Raw genomic sequence first — 18941 nt, 5'->3', positions numbered from 1 at the left:
GCTGGTGGTGGGCGCTGCTGTGCAGCTGCTGCGGGCCCGCGCTGTGGCCGCCCCCCTCTCCTGTCGCCGCCACCGTGGCCGGGGGGACGCTGCTGAGGGACCTCGGGAGCCCGGGACGCACGGAGCCGCCGCCGCCGACCTCTGGCTTCCTGTACCGGCGGCTCAAGACGCACGAGAAGCAGGAGATGCAGAAGGAGATCCTGTCGGTGCTGGGGCTCCCGCACCGGCCCCGGCCCCTGCGCGGCCTGCAGCCCCTGCCGCCCCCCGCGCTCCCGCAGCCTGGTGGGGAGCCCCCTCCCGGGGGACTGAAGTCCGCGCCCCTCTTCATGCTGGACTTGTACAACAGTCTGTCGGCCTCCGCCGACGAAGACCTGGCGCGGGATGTGGAGAGGCTGCCGACCGAGTCCCGCGGAGGGGCCGGCGCGCCTCAGCCCTGGCCACCCGCCCCCGGCACCCAGCCGCCCCTTCCCCGCAAGACTCTTCCACCCCAGGGGCCTGGCGGCACGCCCGCCCTGGCCAGTGCACAGGACAGCGCCTTCCTCAACGACGCGGACATGGTCATGAGCTTCGTGAACCTGGGTAAGGAGTCCGGTGGCTCTCGGTGTGGAGGGGTAAGGTCACCTCTCTCTTGGGCAGGGGCAGGTGGGGGCAGGACCTGCGAGCTGAGCTCCAGCAGCCTGCAGACCTGCGGACAGTGTGCTACAGGGGGTGCAGAGCAGCAAGACTTGGCTGGGCCCCCGAAGGTCCGTGGGTAGCTCTACCGAGGTGGCCAGAGCCCATCTGCAAGGAAGAAACCTTTGTACACGGCCACCCGGCGCTCTCCCAGCACCCCGAGGCTGTACGGGAGCCCCTCAACGCCGACTCCCAGCTGCTGCCAAGTTGGTAAACTTAAGGTGCGAGTAGGGTAGGATCCTGCGCCGAGCAGGGCTGGGACGCGCCGGGGAGCCAGAGAAGGCGAGCCAGTCCGCGGTTTGGGGGGCTGGCGCCCCATGGGAGTCACCCAGCCAGTGCCTCCCGCCCTCTGGCCGTATGGAAGGCTGAATTTGGAGAAACCGGCCAGCAGGGCAGGGAAAGGGTGCGCCGGCCACGCTGGGCTCGCGTTGCCAGGCGACAGAATGGAAATTCAAGGCAGCTAAATCGGGCTCTCCGCAGACTTGCGGTAGGAGGCGCCTGCCCTGTGTTGGCCCTAAAGGGGACCTGGGGGGACTTTCCAGAACCGGGTCCTCCAGTGGCCACTACTCTGAACTCCTGTGGGGACAAAGGGCCAGTCGTGCTGGGGGAGGGAGTGCGGCCCTCTTGCCAGCCTGGAGGGACAGGCAGTTTTGGGAGGCCTGTCCTGGGGGAGATGGCCTCCTCCTAAGGAGGGTGAGACCCCAGGGGGCACATCTCCAAGAACCCCTTCCCCCAACATCTCAGTAGTCTTTGGGGCGCAGTGTTTATCTGAACGGTTCCCATAGAAAAACACTTGGGGTGTGTTTGTCTATCAGGGGTCCCAAACTGCCAGGGGCAGGGGGAGGGAAGGAGGGAGGCAGGGAGGGGCTGCCCCAGCTGGCTCCCCAGAAATCCTCCTGGGAACACTAAGGGGGGGGCAGGGCTGCTTCCTGGACAGCAGTTCCGGGCTCATAGGTTCAGTCACCTCCAGGGCGTGTTCTGGGACATTCTCCAGCTGGGCGGAAAGGGAGGGGTACAGAGGCCCTGCCTGCGCCTCAGCTCACCTCCTGCCCACCCCCACCTCTGCCCTCTCCCTCCCCAGACCTTGGGTCACCCAGAATCTCTGGGCAGGTTCCCTGGCCTCCTGGGGGTTGCCAGCCCCTCTGGACAGAAGGTGCTCTGCATGTCTCCATGGAGACCGGTGGTGTCCTAGGCAGTTTCTGCCCATCAGCACCCCGGACACTCATGAGTGGGGTGTTCTGGCCTGCTGAAAGTGACTGGGGTGTTCCTGCCGTGCCACTGAAGGCTGTCCAGCATGGATGGAGCCACCCTTGGAAGTGGTCCTGTTCATGTATTTCTGAAGCTCTGGAACACCAGCCACCCCAAGGGGACTCGCCCGGGGTTCTCTCAGGCCAGGCTGGGGGCCACAGAGAGGCTGCTGGGCAGGGAGCGAGCCCTGGGAGGGCGGTGGCTTTGGGGGGTGCACCCTGAATGACAGGTAGTGTCCTTGCTGATGGCCCCCTGCCTGTTGGGCGCCCCCTCGTGGTGGGGGTCAAGGAGTGAGGGGACCAGGTCTACCATGCTGAGAGTACAGAACGCCGGAGGGGGGACTGGCTGTGGGGGGGGGGCTCCATCAGCAAGGATGAGGGGGAGTCAGGCACCAGCCTCCATGGGGGCACGTTTGTGCACTCCGGGGGTGATGCCAGGACCCCGTGTTCTCCGGTAGCTGGTGGGGGACGGGCGCCCTGGGGTGTTGCCAGTCTGTGGCTTGTGACCACTGCACTCACGGCTGCCCCAGCGTGTGGTGGTGTTTCATATGAGCAGCGTCTCGGCAGCCTCGGGTGCACACCAGCCAGCTGTGACCTTGGAGGGGCCCTTCCCGCTGCCGCTGGCCGGCACCTTCGAGCTCTGTGTTGGCGAGTCTGCAGCATCCTGCTGCACCCCGCTGCACCCCGCTGCACCCCTCCTTTCCTCTGTTGCTTATCAGGACAGAAGGTGCTCTGACGTCTCCATAGAGACGTTTTCTCTTTCTCTCTCTATTTTTTAAGATTTATTTACGCATACACAACTGGGGTACAGACCAGAGGTGCAGGGATACTGAGAGGATTCACCAGAGACAGAGCAGGGAGCAGAACAGGCCGACTGGGGAAGTACACTGCTGACGGGAGCAGCGGGCGGGTCAGGAGGTCTGCCGCGCCCTGTGGGTCACCTCCCGGGTGGGGATTGAACTCGTGCTGCTGTGGCTGCTGAGAGCTTCATAACGCTGTTTTTTAACCCGCTGCACCACCAGGGAGGGCCCTGCGTTCTCTCTTTTAAACTTGCTCACTCGTCTACCCTGGGTGATGTCTGTCTCCAGTACACCAGCTTCTTCACGCTGGCTCCCAGTCACCCCAGCTTACTCGTGCCAGACCCCGTATACCAGCCCCCCAATACACCCCAGCTTCTTTATGCTGGCCCCCAGTGCATCCCAGCTTCTTCATGCTGGCTCCTCAGTGTACCCCAGCTTCTTCACCAGCCCCAGAAGCACCCCAACTTCTTCGTGGCAGACCCCAGTGGCACCCTGCTTACTCATGGCTGCCCCTTAATGCCCCCTGGCCTCCTCGTGCCACTCCAGCCAGGCTGGGGACTGGGTGGGGTCCCCTCCAGAGGCTGAGCACATGGTGCAGCTGACGGCCTGCGCTGGAGGCCACGTCCTGTGGCTGCATCCACACGGCTGCTCTGGCCAGCGCATCCCAGTGCATGGTGTCCGGAGCCCCCCACCCAGATCTCCCTGCACTCTGACCTGTAGCCAGCCAAGTGTAGCTCCAGGCCACGCTGGGGTGAGCGGTCCCAGTCCGACTGGGGGGCAGCAGGCGCCGTGTCAGTCAGCTGCCGGGCAGAGGTTACAGCAGCAGGGTGTCCGGCTGTCCGGCCAGGGCTGTGGCTGGGCTGGGGGCTCAGTGACTCCTGCCTGCACTGTGCCCCAAAGGGGGCCTGAAGCATTGGGCACTGGTGTGGCCCCTGAGGTGGCGCTGGGCAGCGAGGGGACACCCTCGCTGACGAGGCTGCAGGACACCCACAGGGCTTGAACCAGGCATGGAGGTGTTAGGGTCATGGGCTGCTCTGGGGCCTGGGCGTGGCCTCTGTGTTCCCCTGAGCGGTGCTGAGTCATGGCCACTACGTCAGGGGGCTCATGGCTCGCGGATGGGGTGATGCAGCACCAACAGTTGGGGCGCCACAGACCCCATGGGCAAGCGAGGGATCCCCACACCACCCATGCTGGGGTCCTGCCTGTGGGGACTCAGATTCGCCTCCTGCTTCCTGTGGGCTCCTGCCAGGTGTCCCCAGGACAGCACAACCGGCGCCCCTCTCCCTGTGTCCCCGAGAGTGGGTGCCTTGCTGGGCTCCCCCTGCCGCTGGCTGCAGTTCCCCCGTCCCGTCCCAGGCCCAAGCCCCCACCCCTGTCCCCCTCTGACCCTGCTCTGGGGAACCTGGGAGCCCCGTCCCCCCGGAGCCTGTGTGGGGCAGGATCGTGCACAGCACAAAACCATCCTCCCCCTGAAGTCCGGCGCAGCTCCTCATTCAGCAAGTCCCCGGCTCCGGCTGCTGCTCCCCGAGAGGTGATCACTCCCTCACCCAGGCCCGACTGTCAGCTTGGGGTGCCTGAGCAGCGAGGCATGGGCCACTGGACACCGGGATGAGATTCTGTCCTGTGAGTCACTTTTCTGGAGAAATGTGTCCCCCCCGGCTGACGGGGGGCCCAGCATGTCTACTGCCCACACCCGGACTGTCCAGAGGGGCAGTGGCTCCTGTTAGTTGCGTGTTCAGGGGCTGCTGGGCCTAGGCACCGGGCCACCCTCAGACTTTGCATGTGGCCAGAGGGCCAAGGGGGGTTGCATTGTGGGGCTTGGGAGCAGGGGGATCCTGCAGCCCCCCTGGACATGCTGGGCCTCTAAGCCAGTTCTGGGTGCTCCCCCTTAACTTCCCTCCCTGGGCCTGGGCCTGGGCGTGGGCCCTGACCAGACACTGGGGCTGTGGCTGCAGACTGCCCTCCAGCGGCCAGGGCAGTGGCTGACTAGCTGTGCTGGCCACCCCCACCGTCCCCGCCTTTAGCTTGTTTTCTTGTCGGCCAGCGGGTGGGTGGGGTGCAGGCCACCGCCCGCTGACCCCTGGCGTCCGCCTCATCCTCTTGTGGACGCGGCTGCCCTTGCCCTTTTCACCTCAGCCAGAAAGCGCCGGCCGGCCCGCCATCCGCCTCTGCTGATTGTCCCTGTGTTGACCAGCGCGGCTTCCTGTCCGGCCGAGCCGTGATCTCCGCCCGGTGCCTGACCCCTGCGCCAGCTGCCTGGACCAGGCGGTTGGCGTTTCCTCAAGGGCTCTCTGTGGGGCAGTAGAGAGGGCGAAGTTCAGCCCAGGGGATGGAGCACCTGCCCTGACCGCCCAGCGCCCCACCAGTTGCTGCACTGAGCAGCCTCTGGGACCGGCCCCGCATGTGCTGGCCAGGACGGTGGTGGGCCCGCACCTTGCCTTGGGCCCGTGAGGGCCAAGCTCGGGCCACTGTGTGAGACCCCCAGATGGACAGTGCTGGCTCCAAGTCCGGCCGGCCCACGCTCCCTGCGCTCCATCTCTGTGGACCCCCGGGTAGGGGCTAGGGGATGCAGGAGACCTGCAGGGATCCCATGTGGGGTTTGGCTGGAATTTGGGGGGTGCTGGGAGGACTGTTCTTTCTGACAGGATGTGAAGGGTGGCTTTCTCACAGAAGTGGGGCTGGAGACGACGCCCATCAGTGCCCTGGGTGATCATAGGGACAGTACCCGGAGACCGTGTGGAGCAGGCAAAACACTAAGCTCATGGGCCGTGCCAATCAGTGTCTCCAGGGGTCAGAGAGGCCTCCGCGTGCAGCGGGGTACTGAGAAGGGGTGCTGACCACAAGCAGTGCCCAAGTACAGAGGACGAGTGACCCCAAGACCTGGGGCTGTCCCTGGGGGTCTCAGACGACCCAGCCTGTAGGTGTGGGGGTGCACGACCCTGTCTCAGGGTGCGTCTGCGCCGCCCTGTGCCTGGTCCCAGTGGACATTCAGTTGCCAAGTGCAGGGCCCCAGGGAGGCTGCCAGGGCCAGGGCTAGGGTTGCACGTGAGGTCCGGTGCCCCGGGCCTCGTCCCTGACTGCTGGCCCTCCCGCCACTTCCATGGATGAGTTGTGCTGGCCGGGAAGAACGTGGCGTCCACTGAGTTGGCGCTGGCCGGCGTGTCCAGGTTCCACAGCAGGTGCAGGCGGGGCTCCGTCCTGCTTCTTCCCAGGGACTTGTCCTGGGGTCCAGCTTCAGGGGCTGGCCAGACAGAGGGTGCGGACCTGGAGCTCTGCTCTCTGGCAACCCAGCCAGGCACCTGGCCTGTCCCTCCTGTCCTGCTCTCTGGAGGGCTCAGGCTGGGCCAGGGCCTTTGTACCCCCCATGCACCCCATCCTACCCTGGCTTCTCTGGGGCAGGGCCGGGCCAGGTGGCTCCCAGTTCTCCTGCTCTGGTCCCTACCCCTGCCCCTGGGGATCCTGGCTGCTTCCCGGGCTAGGGGATGGGCTTGAGTCTTCTCCTAGCTGCTGCTTCATGCCTCAGCTCGCTTCTCTGCATGCACCCCCATCCACGTTTGCTGCTGCCTGGCACCCCCCCCACACACACACACACAGGGCTCTCCCTAGCTGTGCCTGCTGGCTCTGGATCTCCTCGGTGGCCCTGGCGTGCACTGGCACAGCACTGGGGCAGCTGCACTGGGCAGGTGAGGGCAGGGAGGTCCCTGGGCACTCGCCCTCCGCCAGGCTGGGGTCCAGCGAGCTGTGGCCAGTGGGAGGGGCTACAGTGGCCTTTGCTGAGGACCAAGGGTGCTGCCGTCCATGGTCAGTGGGCAGGCGGGGGTGGGCCCACACCCCAGAGGAGCGTGATGGGGCTAGATGGCCCCAGAGCTGCTCCCTGGACTCCGGCAGCGAGACAGGAGGCCGCTCAAGGGGCCTGTGCACCAGACCTGGGCACCCACGGACGTCTTGGGACAGCTGGGCCCAGGCAGAAGCCCCGAGCCGCGGACCTCGACTCTCAGCCTGGCCGCGGGGCCTGAACCCCGTCTACATTTCCTGGTCGCTCCCCAGGGTACTGGCCCTAGTCTGTGAAGGCCGTCAGGGTTCCTGATGTTCGGATTACTCGATTTTTCTGCCTTGAGAGCTTCACGCTCAGGAAGCACAAGGACCCGCCGCTGTGGCAATGGCCACTACTTCTTACCCCTCTGTCTGCCTTCCAGCCACATTGCACTCCCTGGCGGCCAGGAACAAGGCCTCTTGTCGGCATTGGCATCTGCTACAGGGGTCTCCTAGGGGTGCAGCAGGGGAGAGTGCAGCCCCAAGGGCCATCCCCGCCACTGCAGCCTGAGTCCACCCTGCCCAGGGAGGGACCCCAGGACCCAGCCTCCCCCGGTCTCCCTGTTGCTCCCTGCAGCAGTATGTTTCAGTGGATCCGCCTGTTCTGCTCCCCACTCTGTCTCTGGGGAGTCCTCTCCCTGCACCTCTGTGCTGCACCCCAGCTCTTGCATGTATGAATAAGTAAATCTTTAAAAAAAAAACCAAAAACAAAAACAACTGCCCACAGGGAGCCCCGTCCCTGCTGGCTGCTACCCTCCTGGCTTAAGTGGCCCCAGGAGCCACCCTGGTGCCTGCAGCCTCAGGGTCACCCCAACCTCCCCTTTGACCTGAATTCCCACCCTCTCCCCTGCTCTTCCACAGACACGAGCTCGGTCTCATAGTCCCTCAGCAAGTGACGTGGTCAGTGCTGGTATTTCCCTGCTGATTTCACGGGGTGTGATTGCACCCAGGTTCATCCAGGTTGTGGCAATGGCAGGACCCCGTCTTTTTTCACAGCCGAGTAGTATTCCCCTTGTGTATTTGCTCCACCTGTCCGCCTCAGCCGTCCTGGGTGCTCAGCCCCTTTCTGCTTGCTTCCCCGCGTGAGTGGTGCCTCAACTTTCTTTCACTTGGGGGGGGGCTCTTGTTAAAATCACAGTTTATGGGGGTGAAGGCCACGGATGATGGATCCCTGGTCTCCGTCTCCCCGTTCTGACGCATGACTCTCTTCTGTGAAGCACATCGATCAGGTGCCGACTTCCTCTCCTGTGCTCTGATTTGCAGGGAGCAGGCCAGCTCATCCTCCATGCCTGACTGCTCTCTGGTCCTGCGTCCAGCGTCCTGCTTTCATACCCCATCCCTCCCTGGGCCCGCCTGCCTCAGAGAGGCGAGTGCAGAGCACAGCTATCCAGTGCCCCGTGGCAATCGGAGGCGGTGAGCACTGGATGGCCGTGAGCATCAGCAGAGAAACGCCTGGATGCTGTGGGATGAGGGATCTCCGATGCTCTAGGGCTGGCTGTGGGCAACAAACACATGTGCCCAGTCTGTGCCCCGTGGGCACGTCTGACTCTCTGGCTCTCCTGCTTCTCCGTTGATCTGCTGTGGGGTCCCCAGCCGTCATCATGGGTCTGCCTACTTCTGTCAGTTTTATCATTTTCCTCACGTGTTTTGAAGCTCCCATCTCACTTTTAAGATTTGTTTTACTTATTTTCATGTAGAAGAACTGGGGTACAGGCCAGAGGTGCAGGGGTGAGAGGACTTCCCAGGGACAGAGTGGGGAACAGAACAGGTGGATCCCCTGAAACCCACCACCGAGGGGCAGGTGGAGACAGAAGGGGTCTGCTGCACCCTGGGGTCTCTCCCTGGCCTGGGTGGATTCAGCCCAGTGGTGACCGCCTGAGACTCGGCCCCTGAATCCCAGGGAGGCCTAGTGCTGCTGTCTGTTGAAGAGCTGAGCCTGTAGTGTCATGAATCGTCCCTGCTTATCCCTGGTGACATCGGCTGCTCCATAGTCCTGGGACCGTGAGCCCCAGTCCTCACTGCCCGAAGTCGCTTGTGCTGGAAATTTCTGTTTCGAGTTTCCTTTTGATTAGTGGGCGCCTGGTTAGTTTTCCAGTCTCTTACCTCAGCTGTTTTCTAGCCTTTATGGGTACAGTCGCTTTCTAACATGTAGCGTGTCGTTCGTGAAACCCACCTGGCCATCTCTGCCTTTCAGTGGCGTGTTTCGGCCGCTCGCTTGTAGTGCTCCTGGCAAGGCTGAGCTGGGACTTGGCAGCTGCTGCTTTCCCTGCTTGGTCTCACTCGCTCGCTGTTCCTTGTCTTTCTTTGGGATGAAGAGGGTGCTGCTTTTGTGACTTTTACCTTCATGACTAGTTAAACCTGCTTCTTTGTATTGTCGGAGTTGCGAGATTTACTGCGCACATGTTGAAGCTGCTGTGTTCTGCCTTGAGAGACTGAGCGCTCACCCTGGAGACCTGAAAGCTCAGCCTCAGCCCCTGCCCTCCACACTGTCACACACTTTCCCCCTCTGTATGTTAGGCCCTAATATCCTGTTATTTAAGCAGCTGCTTTTTAGAGAAATTAAAAATGAAAGTGTCTTTCATACTCACACACATAATTCACATTTTCTGAGCTCTTTTTTCCTTTCTGTGATCTTAATTTCCACCTAGAATTGTTTTCCTTCTGCTTAAAGAACTTCCTGGCCTTTTCATTAGTACTGGTGATGCATTCTGTCACTGGTTGGGAAGCATCTTTGTCTCCACCTTGGAACGCTTTTTCCCGGGGAGATAACTGTAGGTTAGTTTTTTCTTTTTGCACCTCATGGAATTCACCCTGTCTTCTGCCCTGGATGGCCTGGTGAGCCCTTTTCACACTTTGGTTTTGCTGGGTATTCTTGTGCATTCTGTTACCGGTCATAGAGGCTGTTTAATCTCATCATCTCTGAGTCTGTTTCTATGGACTAATTTGACTTCTGTGTTCCTCTGCCTCTGCATGCCCACAGATGTTTGGTTCGACACTGCATGCTGAATGATGCTACATTCCTTCACAGAACAGTCGATGGTATCCGGGTGTCCGGGTGTGTAGCTAAGTAACTTGCACATGTTTGAGATCCTTTGTATTTGTGCTTGGGCCTGCTGCGGCATACCCATGTTGACCTTTATTCTAGGGTAATTTCTTTTATAAAATGATTTATTTGTTAATAATGAACAACTATATACCAGAGACATTTTATGGGGCTATGGTGATGGCACACGGTGAATTGGTGATAGGCAGCCCATGGGGATTACAACTAAGATGGAAAAAGGCACAGAATGATGTTACCATAAACTGTTATAATTTAAAAGTTAAAAAAAAAAAGATTTAGTTATTTATGCGTATAGGAGCTGGGGTGCAGGCCAGAGCTGGGGGTGGTGGTGAGACGACTCCCCAGAGAGAGTGGGGAGCAAAACAAGTGGGTCCCCTGAAACCCACTGCTGAAGGGAGCAGTGGGGAAATAGGAAGGGTCTGTGTGCCCTGGGATCACTCCTGGCCGATGATCAAACTCGCGCTGCAGTGGCTGGGACCACGCCTCAGTGCTGCGCTCTAACCCCCTTGCACCCCGGGAGGCTCAGGAGTCACTTCCGACCAGCCCGGTTCAGGAATCATGCCTGCCACCACTAAGGCACGTTCTTCTTGAGGACTCGGCCCAATGCGCCGTCTACCAAGAGGGCTCTGTGCTCCGGCTTTCCTCACCCAGCACCTGCTTTGCTGCATCTCTCACCTGTTACTTCCTGTGGTTCAGTCTCTGCCCTGGGTGCTTCTCACGCATGATCCCTTCAGAACTCTGCTGGGGTGACAGGGCCCCTTGCAAATCGCCCTGTCTCTGTTCTGGCATCAGCTTGGCACAAGTGGCTGCCCTGGCCCCTGCAAACCCTGCCCTTGAGCTCGGTGAGAGGGGCGGGTTCTCTCTGGCCCCCACTCCCAAGACCCTGTCTCAGCAGCAACCTGGCGCACTCATGGGGCTCAAATGCCCCCCACTGTCCTGCCTGTCGATGTGGGAGGGCCGTGTGGAGCAGGCCCGTGCGGGCCTCCGTACCAGGGCCGCCTCTGGTGCTTCCACCGGGGCAGACGCCTTGTCTCACAGTCTGGGCTGGCGTCTGATGCGAGGGCGTGGGTGGGGCTGGCAGGAGCGGGTGTCCCACGCCTTCCTCTTTCTGCCCTTCACGGTGCTTCCCTGGCGGGACGTGACGGTCTCTGCCTCAGCCTCACGCCGCGTCCACGCCTGTTTTTCTGTTTCTTCTCAGAGGACATTAGTCATTGCATCTGGGCCCACCCTCGTCTGCTGTGACTTCATCTAGACGCCTTGTGTCTGCAGGGACTGGCCTCTACAAAAGGTCTCACTCTGAGGTTCTGGGGGGGAGGGGTGTCACGAATCTGGGGGTCTGCTGTCCAATGCAACACTTCCAGTGCCCAGAGCCCTGAAATTTCCTTTGCTCCCTCAGACTGTGCAATGCCCGATTCCTCCCTTTGTCGGGAAAGCTCAGGCAGCTGGGCCTCGATCAACAACTTCTGTTTATAAACACGGTGCAAGCCTGCTGCCCCGCAGCCTTCCCAGGCACCCCGAGACCCCCTTGCCTCGTGCTGCTCCGAGGCACACAGCTCCTGGGCACTGCGTGACTGCTGGGCCCGCCCCAGGCTGGTGACACCCCCTTTCCTGTAGCCCTCGGGTCTTCGGGCACCAGGTCCCCGGGTGGCCCTCGTGCCCTCCCTTGGACACTGCCGGCCGGCCAGGGCCGCCCAGCCTTCCTCCCACCCCCTAGCTGTCTGTGGCTCCCCTTTCAGACTCCTGCCTTCCATCCCCTGCAGTTGTCCCCTGAGACTTGCGCCAGAGGTCAGGGCTGTGCGAGGTGGTGGCTCTCGGGGTGTGGCTGTCCTGGCCCACGTTGGGGGGGACACGGAGGGCCACAGGGGCACCCATGTGTGGACCCAACTGACACCACTTCCTCGGTGGCCTGTGAACCCCTAAAGGTGGTCGCTGAGGCACCCCAACATCTCTGGATCTGGGGGTGTCCCTGGGGCCAGCTGCGTCAGCTCCACTTGGTCCCGGCAGCATCAGGCCAGCCTTGCTCACTGCCTTGGCCTGCACCAGGCCCCGTGCGCACAGGTTGGGGACACCCTCCTTTCCTGCACCCCTTGTGTCTGCAGTTATGGGGCTCCCTTTGCATGACACAGGGGCCATGGAAGCTGTGAGGTGAAGTTTTGGGTGCTCTAAGGCCAGCCCAGGGCCCCTGGCCAAACCAGACGTGAGGACCTGGCTTGCGTGAGGCTGGGCGGCAGTGTCCAGTTTTGTCTGTGGCCTGAGGGCCCCAGCCTTGCCCACCCTGGCCGCGTGTCATGTGGACATAGGCAGGCAGTGTCCCTCAGCAGTGTACCCTGCGTAGCGCTGGTGACTAGGAGCCAGGGAGCGTGCCCACCTCCAGCCCTCTCCATGCCTGGCACTGGTACCACCTGTTGGCCTCATGCCTGTGACAGCCCCGCGCCTCTACCAGCCCCACCCGGGCTCCGCTCTTCTAACCCAGCCAGGCCCGGATTCCAGCCAACAGATCCTGGTAGTTCCGCAGGGCCACATGTCATCACCCACTCAGAGCAGAGACCAGTGTCACCTGTGCTTGTTCCCCCCCACCAAAGTCCTTGACCGTTGCTGCCCAAACTATGTGTCCTCTATGCCGTCCTCTCCTTTGTGAGCATTTTTGCTGTGTCGGGTCACCTGTGGTATCCACAGCCAGTGTCTGTTGTCTTTCAATGTGTGCTGCACCCCCACGAGTGCCTGCCATTTTGATGTCGGGCACGCTGCACTTTCTTCAGGACTGTGTAGTACTCCACAGCTCAGATGTTCCCACTCCCTGATGTGGCCCTCCCTCTGACCTATGGTTGTTTCCTGTCTTGTAAATGGAGCCACAGCAGGCCCAGTGGGTCATCGTCTGAGTGGTTGGTCTGCTGTCCTTAGATACCGAGAGCTGGATGCTGGTACACGTGGTGCTCCACTATCAGCTTTTATGGTGAATCAAGGACTTTGTCCATGGTGGCTGTTCCACTTTGCATTCCCACCCCCAGGGCCACGGCACCTTACTGGGAAGTGGAGACACAGGGCACCCCCTCCCTCGCTCCCTTTCTTGCTGCTGGCCTCTGTGCGCTGATACATGCATGGACACTGGGGCTAGAGTCATGGGTTCAGGCCCTCACATGTAGATCTGGACAGCAGGGCTGGGCCTGATGGCTCAGAGGAGCTCCCAGCACTGTGTGGGCTCCGGGCCTGTCTGTGAGGGTCACAGTGAACCCACTGTGGGGTGGGATGTCTGCAGCCACTCTCCCCATCTCCTCCTCGCTCTCCTCTCCTCCCCCTCCTAACCCTCCTTCCCTCCTAACCACCCTCCCATCCTTCTTCCCCCCCTCTCCAGCACTTGTGGTTGGGGGTCTGTCGTTTCCCTTAAGCTCTGTGTGACCTGACCCCTGTAAGGTGCCAGCACCATCTCTCAGGCCTGTGGCTCCAGAGGCTCCTGTGTGCTGTGGCTCATGCCTGCTGCCCCCTGGCTGGCCGCAGGGCTCCAGTTCAGCTAAGTACTGGCCATTTCCGCGCCTCTCAGCCCCTCGCAGTGCCAGAGCGGGGCATGGGCTGTCTTCTGCCTTCTCGGTTCCCGCCGTCTTCTTACACACCTGGGACCTCAGGTGTCCGTATGGCCGACCAGACGGCAGGGGGCAGAAGATGCCGGACTGGCGTGCTCAGTTGGCTGCAGCCTCTACGGGTTCTGCTGCAGGTTCAGGGAGCTCAGTGGGTGGCCTGGATCCCTGACTTTGGGCAGGCAGGAGCAGCAGCGCCAGGCAAGAAGCCTGGTCCAAGTGATCTGGAAGCCGGGGTCCTCCTTGGCCTCCTGGGGTCCCCACGGGCTGCAACCCCCACCCCCCGCCTGTACCCCACAGTAGTCCTGGTCCACGAGGCACGGAGCCCCACGTGCACCTTGCCAGCAGCCCCGGCCCCCCGCCAGTGCTGTCCCTGCCCAGGACCCTGTGCTGGTGGCTACTCCACGGCGCAGCCAGGGGAGCATGGCGGGGTCACATGCTCACAGCTGTTTTATGGGGCCACGCTGGAGCCTGTGAGTCAGCCGTGCGGCCGACACGCTGGTGAACTCAGCTCTGAAGTCACAGCCTCGCGCCCCCGCTGCCTCGGACAATCCTAGCGTTGTGCCTAGCCAGGTTCCCCCCCCCAAACCCCCCACTTCCCACTGTCGCCCAGCTGGGCTGGGCCCCAGGCTCCCTGCAGCCCCCCAAATGCTCTGCTCTCTGGACACTTGGAGCAGGCCGAGGCTGTGGAGAGACTGTCACTGCGCAGGAAAATCCAGCCAAGGGGCCACCAGTGGGCAGCGGGGAGATGGGGGCACTGACTGGACTGAGCCTGCAGGTGCCTCTGTCTCTCTGTCCCTGTGTGAGCATCTGTGCCCGAGTGGTCAGCTGTCAGCCTCCCCTGCCCGCTGTCTGCCACCTCAGGGCCCACTCAGACCTGCAAGTCTGGGCTGGCCTCTTCTGAGTGGACGCCACTCCCTCCTGGGCCTGAGGCATATGCACAAGTCCTGACAACCTGGTGGCCATTGCCCCATCGCCGTGACCTCCTCAAGGGCCTGCCGAGGGAGCAGACTGTGTCCTGGCCATGATGTGGTGGCATGTGTCCATGATGCATCACCGACCCAGCCAGTCCTTCCTGGATGGACGTCTTGCCTGCTGCCAGGGCGCAGAGGACAGGCTCTCCCTCGGTGCTGCAGATACCATGTCACCACAGTTCCAAGGGTCCATCCAGCACCGGTCTTGCTCCTTGGCACCTCCAGCATGGGGGATGGGCGCGATGGGCACAGAGGGGCCTGGAATGCCGGCTCGGGAGCGGTCAGTTCTGCAGAGGCAGCCCCGGCCCCCACCTGGCCCTCCCCTGGGGACGGCCACTGACCAGGACGCAGCTAGGTGCACTTTGATGGGACAGACACTGTGTGTGTGTGTGACTCCACACCTCTCAGTCCTGCTGTCCCTTGTTGAGGCAACATTGGTGGCATACTGCAGGATTTAGGGGTGCAGGTCCCCACCTTGAGTGCCACCCAAGCACCCAACACCCACAGCCCTCCACATGGACTGCGCCCCTCCCCCTCGCCCCCACCTTGGCCAGGTCCCAGTGCTGCCGTCACATTTCTCGGGTTGGTTCCAGTTCGGTTTAGTCAGTTCTTTTGTGTTTTGTTTGCTGGATTTCCCTGTATTCCACATGTGAGAGAAGCCACCTGGGTTTGTCTTCCCCCTCTGGCTTATTTCACTTGGCATCCTCCCCGCCAGGACCATGGGTGTTGTAGCAAATAGCCAGGGTCCATCTTTTTTATGGCAGTATAGTATTCCATCACGCCTGCAGGCCGCCTCTTCTGAACCCATGCTCTGGGTGGGTGTATAGGTTGTTTCCATAACTTGGCTGTTGTAATAATCCACACACTGAATGTCCCAGGGGCCGATGTCCCATGAGAACTTGGAGTGTGCCTGTTGGGAAACACAGACCATAGAGGATCTGGGTAGCTGACTTGAGGTCTGAGCTGCCTGGTAGCACCAACTACACCCTCGGCCGCCCTGGCATCCTGGCTGATGGGAGGAGGCCTCAGAGCAGCTGTGAGATGTGTGACCCTAGGTGTGGCCACACCACAGGCCCGCTGGCCGGGACCTACCTCTCGGCCCCTCTGCACCCTGCCTGCGAGCCTGGGGCTCTGGGAGTTGGGTAGAGAGTGGGCTGTGACAACTCTTGTTTAGCAGTGCAGGGCACCTTCTAGAAATAAATTCAGCCCTGGAAAAAGTCCGGGGTTCCATCTTGTTGTCCTAGCAGCAAACCAGGGCTTGCAGGGGAGGCTAGGACTGGGGTCTCTAGACATCTCACATGTTTATGCCAGAGCCCTGTGGTTCTTCACTTAAAAGGAATAGTGCAGGTGCCTCCCGGGGGGCACAGGGTAAGTCTCAGCCTATGGTGCTGGCCAAGCCAGTGGCTTGAGTCCACCCCAGCCAGGGAGTGACCCCTGGGTGCCTTAGACCCCCCAGTCTCTCCACTGCCCCCTCAGCAGTGAGGCTCAGGGGTTCCATCTTCTCTGCTCCCCACTTTGTCTCTGGGGAGCCCCCACCCCACACCTCTGGCCTGCACCCCAGTTCTTGTGTGCACAAATAAGAAAACCCTTAAAAAAATAAGAAAGAATTCCCTGTTGTGACAGAGCAGTGCACTCCATGGGTGACCTACCCTGGCAGGGAGGAAGGGGTGCTCCGTGGGGGCGAGTGACCTAGCAAAGCAAAATCTGTTTTCTGAACAGAAGGTGTTGAAGTCTCAGCCCGAGCTTATGGCACTCTCACCGCCTGAGACCAACCCCTGGGCTGGGTGGCAGGTTGGGTGCGACTGGGGGAGCTCGTCACCCCTAGGGGCTCCTGGGGCCCGTACCTGGTGCTGGAACTGAGGTGCCAGGACATGCTGTATGCACACGTGGGAGTGAGACCTGTTGCGCCACCAGTCACAGGGAGTCTTCCTGGGTGGGAAGCCCTGTGCACCCCGACGAGGAGGGCGTGGGGCTCTCGTGGGCTGAGCACTCAGGGCGGTGTGGCGTGGGGTCTGCTGGGGTCCGTGGGGGTCCATGGTGCCGATATAAGATAGCACTGGCGGGACGGCAGCCCCCAGGGACGTGGGTATCCCTAGGCCTGTCTGGTGCCCGGCTTCTGGATGTGGTCAGGATGAGCAAGCCCGAGGGTGGCCCAGTTGATGCCTGACTCTCACACGTCCACCGACGGCCACGCCCTCACCCCCTGTGACCTCCCAGAATCTTAGGGCCAAACACCGGGGTCCCGGACTCTGCTAGGGTGACACGTCAGGTCCCACCCTTGGCGCTCACCTGAGCTTGGACGTGACGCTGCCTGGGGCCCGTCCACCCCGCCTGCTGTGCCTCACTGTCCCTCAGAGATGCGCCGGGAGCAGTGCAGGGCTTCCCACTCTGTCCTAGTGGCAAGGTGCCCGCTCATCTTCTTCATGGGGGAGCACGGGGGTTGGGGGTGCACAGCACAGAGCATTCGTGTGAACCCCAGAACCAGTTTGAGACCCAAGGACTGGGGTGCCCCAGGGCACTGCTGCTTGGCCCCCGGGGTCCATCTGGGGGTGCTGCAAGGTCACAGTCGCCGAGGCCCTGGTGCCCTCACGCCCTGCCAAGGACGTGACCACCAAGGACCTGTGCACATTCTGCAGATTTCCTCCTGCCCCCCAAAACCCGGCAGTCTTTGCTTCTGTCCATAGTTAACCTTATTTATTATTTTACTTTATTTCTTTGAAGATTTATTTATTTTTGCACACAAGAGCTGGGGTGCAGGCTGGAGGTACGGGGTGAGAGGGCTCCCCAGAGACAGAGTGGGGAGTAGGACAGGCGGATCCCTGAGACTCACTGCTGAGGGGACAGCGGGGAGACAGGGAGGTCTGCTGCGCCCTGGGCTCTCTCCCCGACTCAACCATCTCAGTGACTGACCCTGCCCCAGGGGGCCCCAGCTTGTTTATAATTTTCAGTGTGAAAGTATTTTATAGCAAACCAGTAAAGGACCGTCCAGGCAGAAGCCTGGTGGCCACGAGACCTATCCGAGCCATGGCCTCTGGAGCTGTCCATTGACATTTGGGGAGAAGTGGGGTGTCATTCACACCCTGCTTAAGAAGAAGGCACTTTTGGTAACTTCCTTCTCACCCTCTCGCACCTCGGGTTGAGATGGCACCTTAGAGAAGAGTCTGTATTTTCGTTTGTTGTAAAAAAACAGGAGCGACGCCTCATCTGTTACCAAGGGGGGCGGGTCAGGGGACCTCACCATGTTCAGAGGCCGTGTCTGCACTGCTCAGGCTGCCAGGCTCGGGTGAGGGGTGCGGGCAGTGTCCATCCTGACTCGGGGCCTGGGGCAGGCGGCCACAGCACCCAGGTTAACGCGGGAGGGCGATGGCCATGTGTCTGGGGCCTGATGCTGGCGAGGGCTCATGGCGTTTGGGGAGCCAGGCCCAGCTGCTGTCCCCTTCGCCCATGCCCCTTTCCCTCTCGCCACGGCAGTTGGTGGTCAGGGAGGCACGGCTGGGCCAGGCTGGCTCTGGGCTCCATACACACCTGTGGCCCTCAGGTCTTTGGGGACATGCACGTTGTCCAGGTGGACGAGCTCCTTGTCTACTTGGAGCTGAGCCCAGGTGGGACGCAGGTGTGGTGGCCCCCGGGGTGCCGGCTCCTCTCAGGCGGACCCGTTGTGCCCCCACTGGGGGCATTTCACGGGCTCAGACCTGACGGTCGCGTCTTTGATCCGTGTTGAATTAGCTGAGCCAGCGGCTGCTCTGCCCTCACAGCCTGCACCTGCCCCCCCAACCCCCGCCAAGGGCTCCTGGGTGGACAGACACAGGGATCTCCTGGCCGGTGGGGGGGCGTTGCTGGGGCCGGGTGCAGAAGCCTTCTGTCCTGGGCTGTGTCCTGTGTCCTCCCCTCCCGCCAGCCTGCAGCCCAGGCGCTGGGTTTCAGCTCCATCACACACACATCTCTGCCAGGTGTGTGAAGTACTGGCTGCAGCTGGCAGGTGCCGTCCACTCCCGCCTGCGGGGCCCAGGAGCTGGGCTGGCCACTCCGTTTCCTGGGCCTGGCCCGGCCTCTCCGCCCTCAGAGCCCACGCTGGGGCTCCCATCTGGGTGTGGCCTGTCAGTGTCTGGACACTCACGCTGCAGGTGTTTCCAGCGAGACAGGCCTGGACTCCATTGGGGGCTGAGGGAGAGGGGGGATGGTGACCCACTGAGACTGCAGTGGCTGTGGCTGTCCTGAGCTGGCCGGCTCCCGGTGGGGTTGGGCTGCCCAGCCTGCAGGTGGCCCCAGGTGGCCCTGGGACCCGGGACCCCAGGCTAGTAGCAGTGAGGGCACCCTCACTGCCTGCATGCCTGGGACTCCTGTGCTCTTTCTGACCTAGAAAGTCTTGGCTTTGTTTGATTTTTCTTTGCCTCTTCACTCGTCTGGGTGGAAAATGGTTTCTTTCAAGTGTCACTGTCCTCCATCGGCTGCGGTCCCCATCCCCCATCGGCTGCGGTCCCTGTCCCCTATCAGCCGCAGTCCCTGTCCCCCACCTTTCTGAAGACACACATAAGTCCTCTTTGGTGCTGATGGTCTTCAAAGGAGCCGCTGGCCAGCGCATCTGTGGCAAGGAGCTATCAGGCAGTTGCAAAATGGTGCTTCCGGGTGCCAGGATGGACTTTTATTTATTTTTTAATATGTATTTATGCATACGGAACTGGGGTACAGCCAGAGGTGCAGGGGGGTGAGAGGACCCGCCAGAGACAGAGTGGGGAGCAGAACAGGCCGACTGATGAAGTACACAGCTGATGGTCTTCAAAGGAGCCGCTGGCCAGCGC

The 18941-nt window shown here is 61.6% G+C and overlaps 1 protein-coding gene across 1 annotated transcript in view; it reads left to right on the top strand.

Moving 5' to 3' along the window:
• The first annotated feature begins 8 nt into the window (after positions 1–8).
• BMP6 (bone morphogenetic protein 6) overlaps positions 9–18941 on the top strand; it is a 46200-nt gene continuing 27267 nt past the window's right edge. Inside the window, exon 1 of the mRNA XM_004695581.2 lies at positions 9–579. Coding sequence (XP_004695638.1) covers positions 186–579 — 394 coding nt within the window. The 5' untranslated portion in view covers positions 9–185. The remainder of the gene's footprint in view (positions 580–18941) is intronic.

Source organism: Condylura cristata, unplaced genomic scaffold (assembly GCF_000260355.1).
Source record: "Condylura cristata isolate star-nosed mole 26May11 unplaced genomic scaffold, ConCri1.0 scaffold00072, whole genome shotgun sequence".
NCBI lineage: Eukaryota > Metazoa > Chordata > Mammalia > Eulipotyphla > Talpidae > Condylura > Condylura cristata.
The sequence above is the reverse complement of the archived record's forward strand: the minus strand, read 5'-3'. Positions and strand labels throughout refer to the sequence as shown.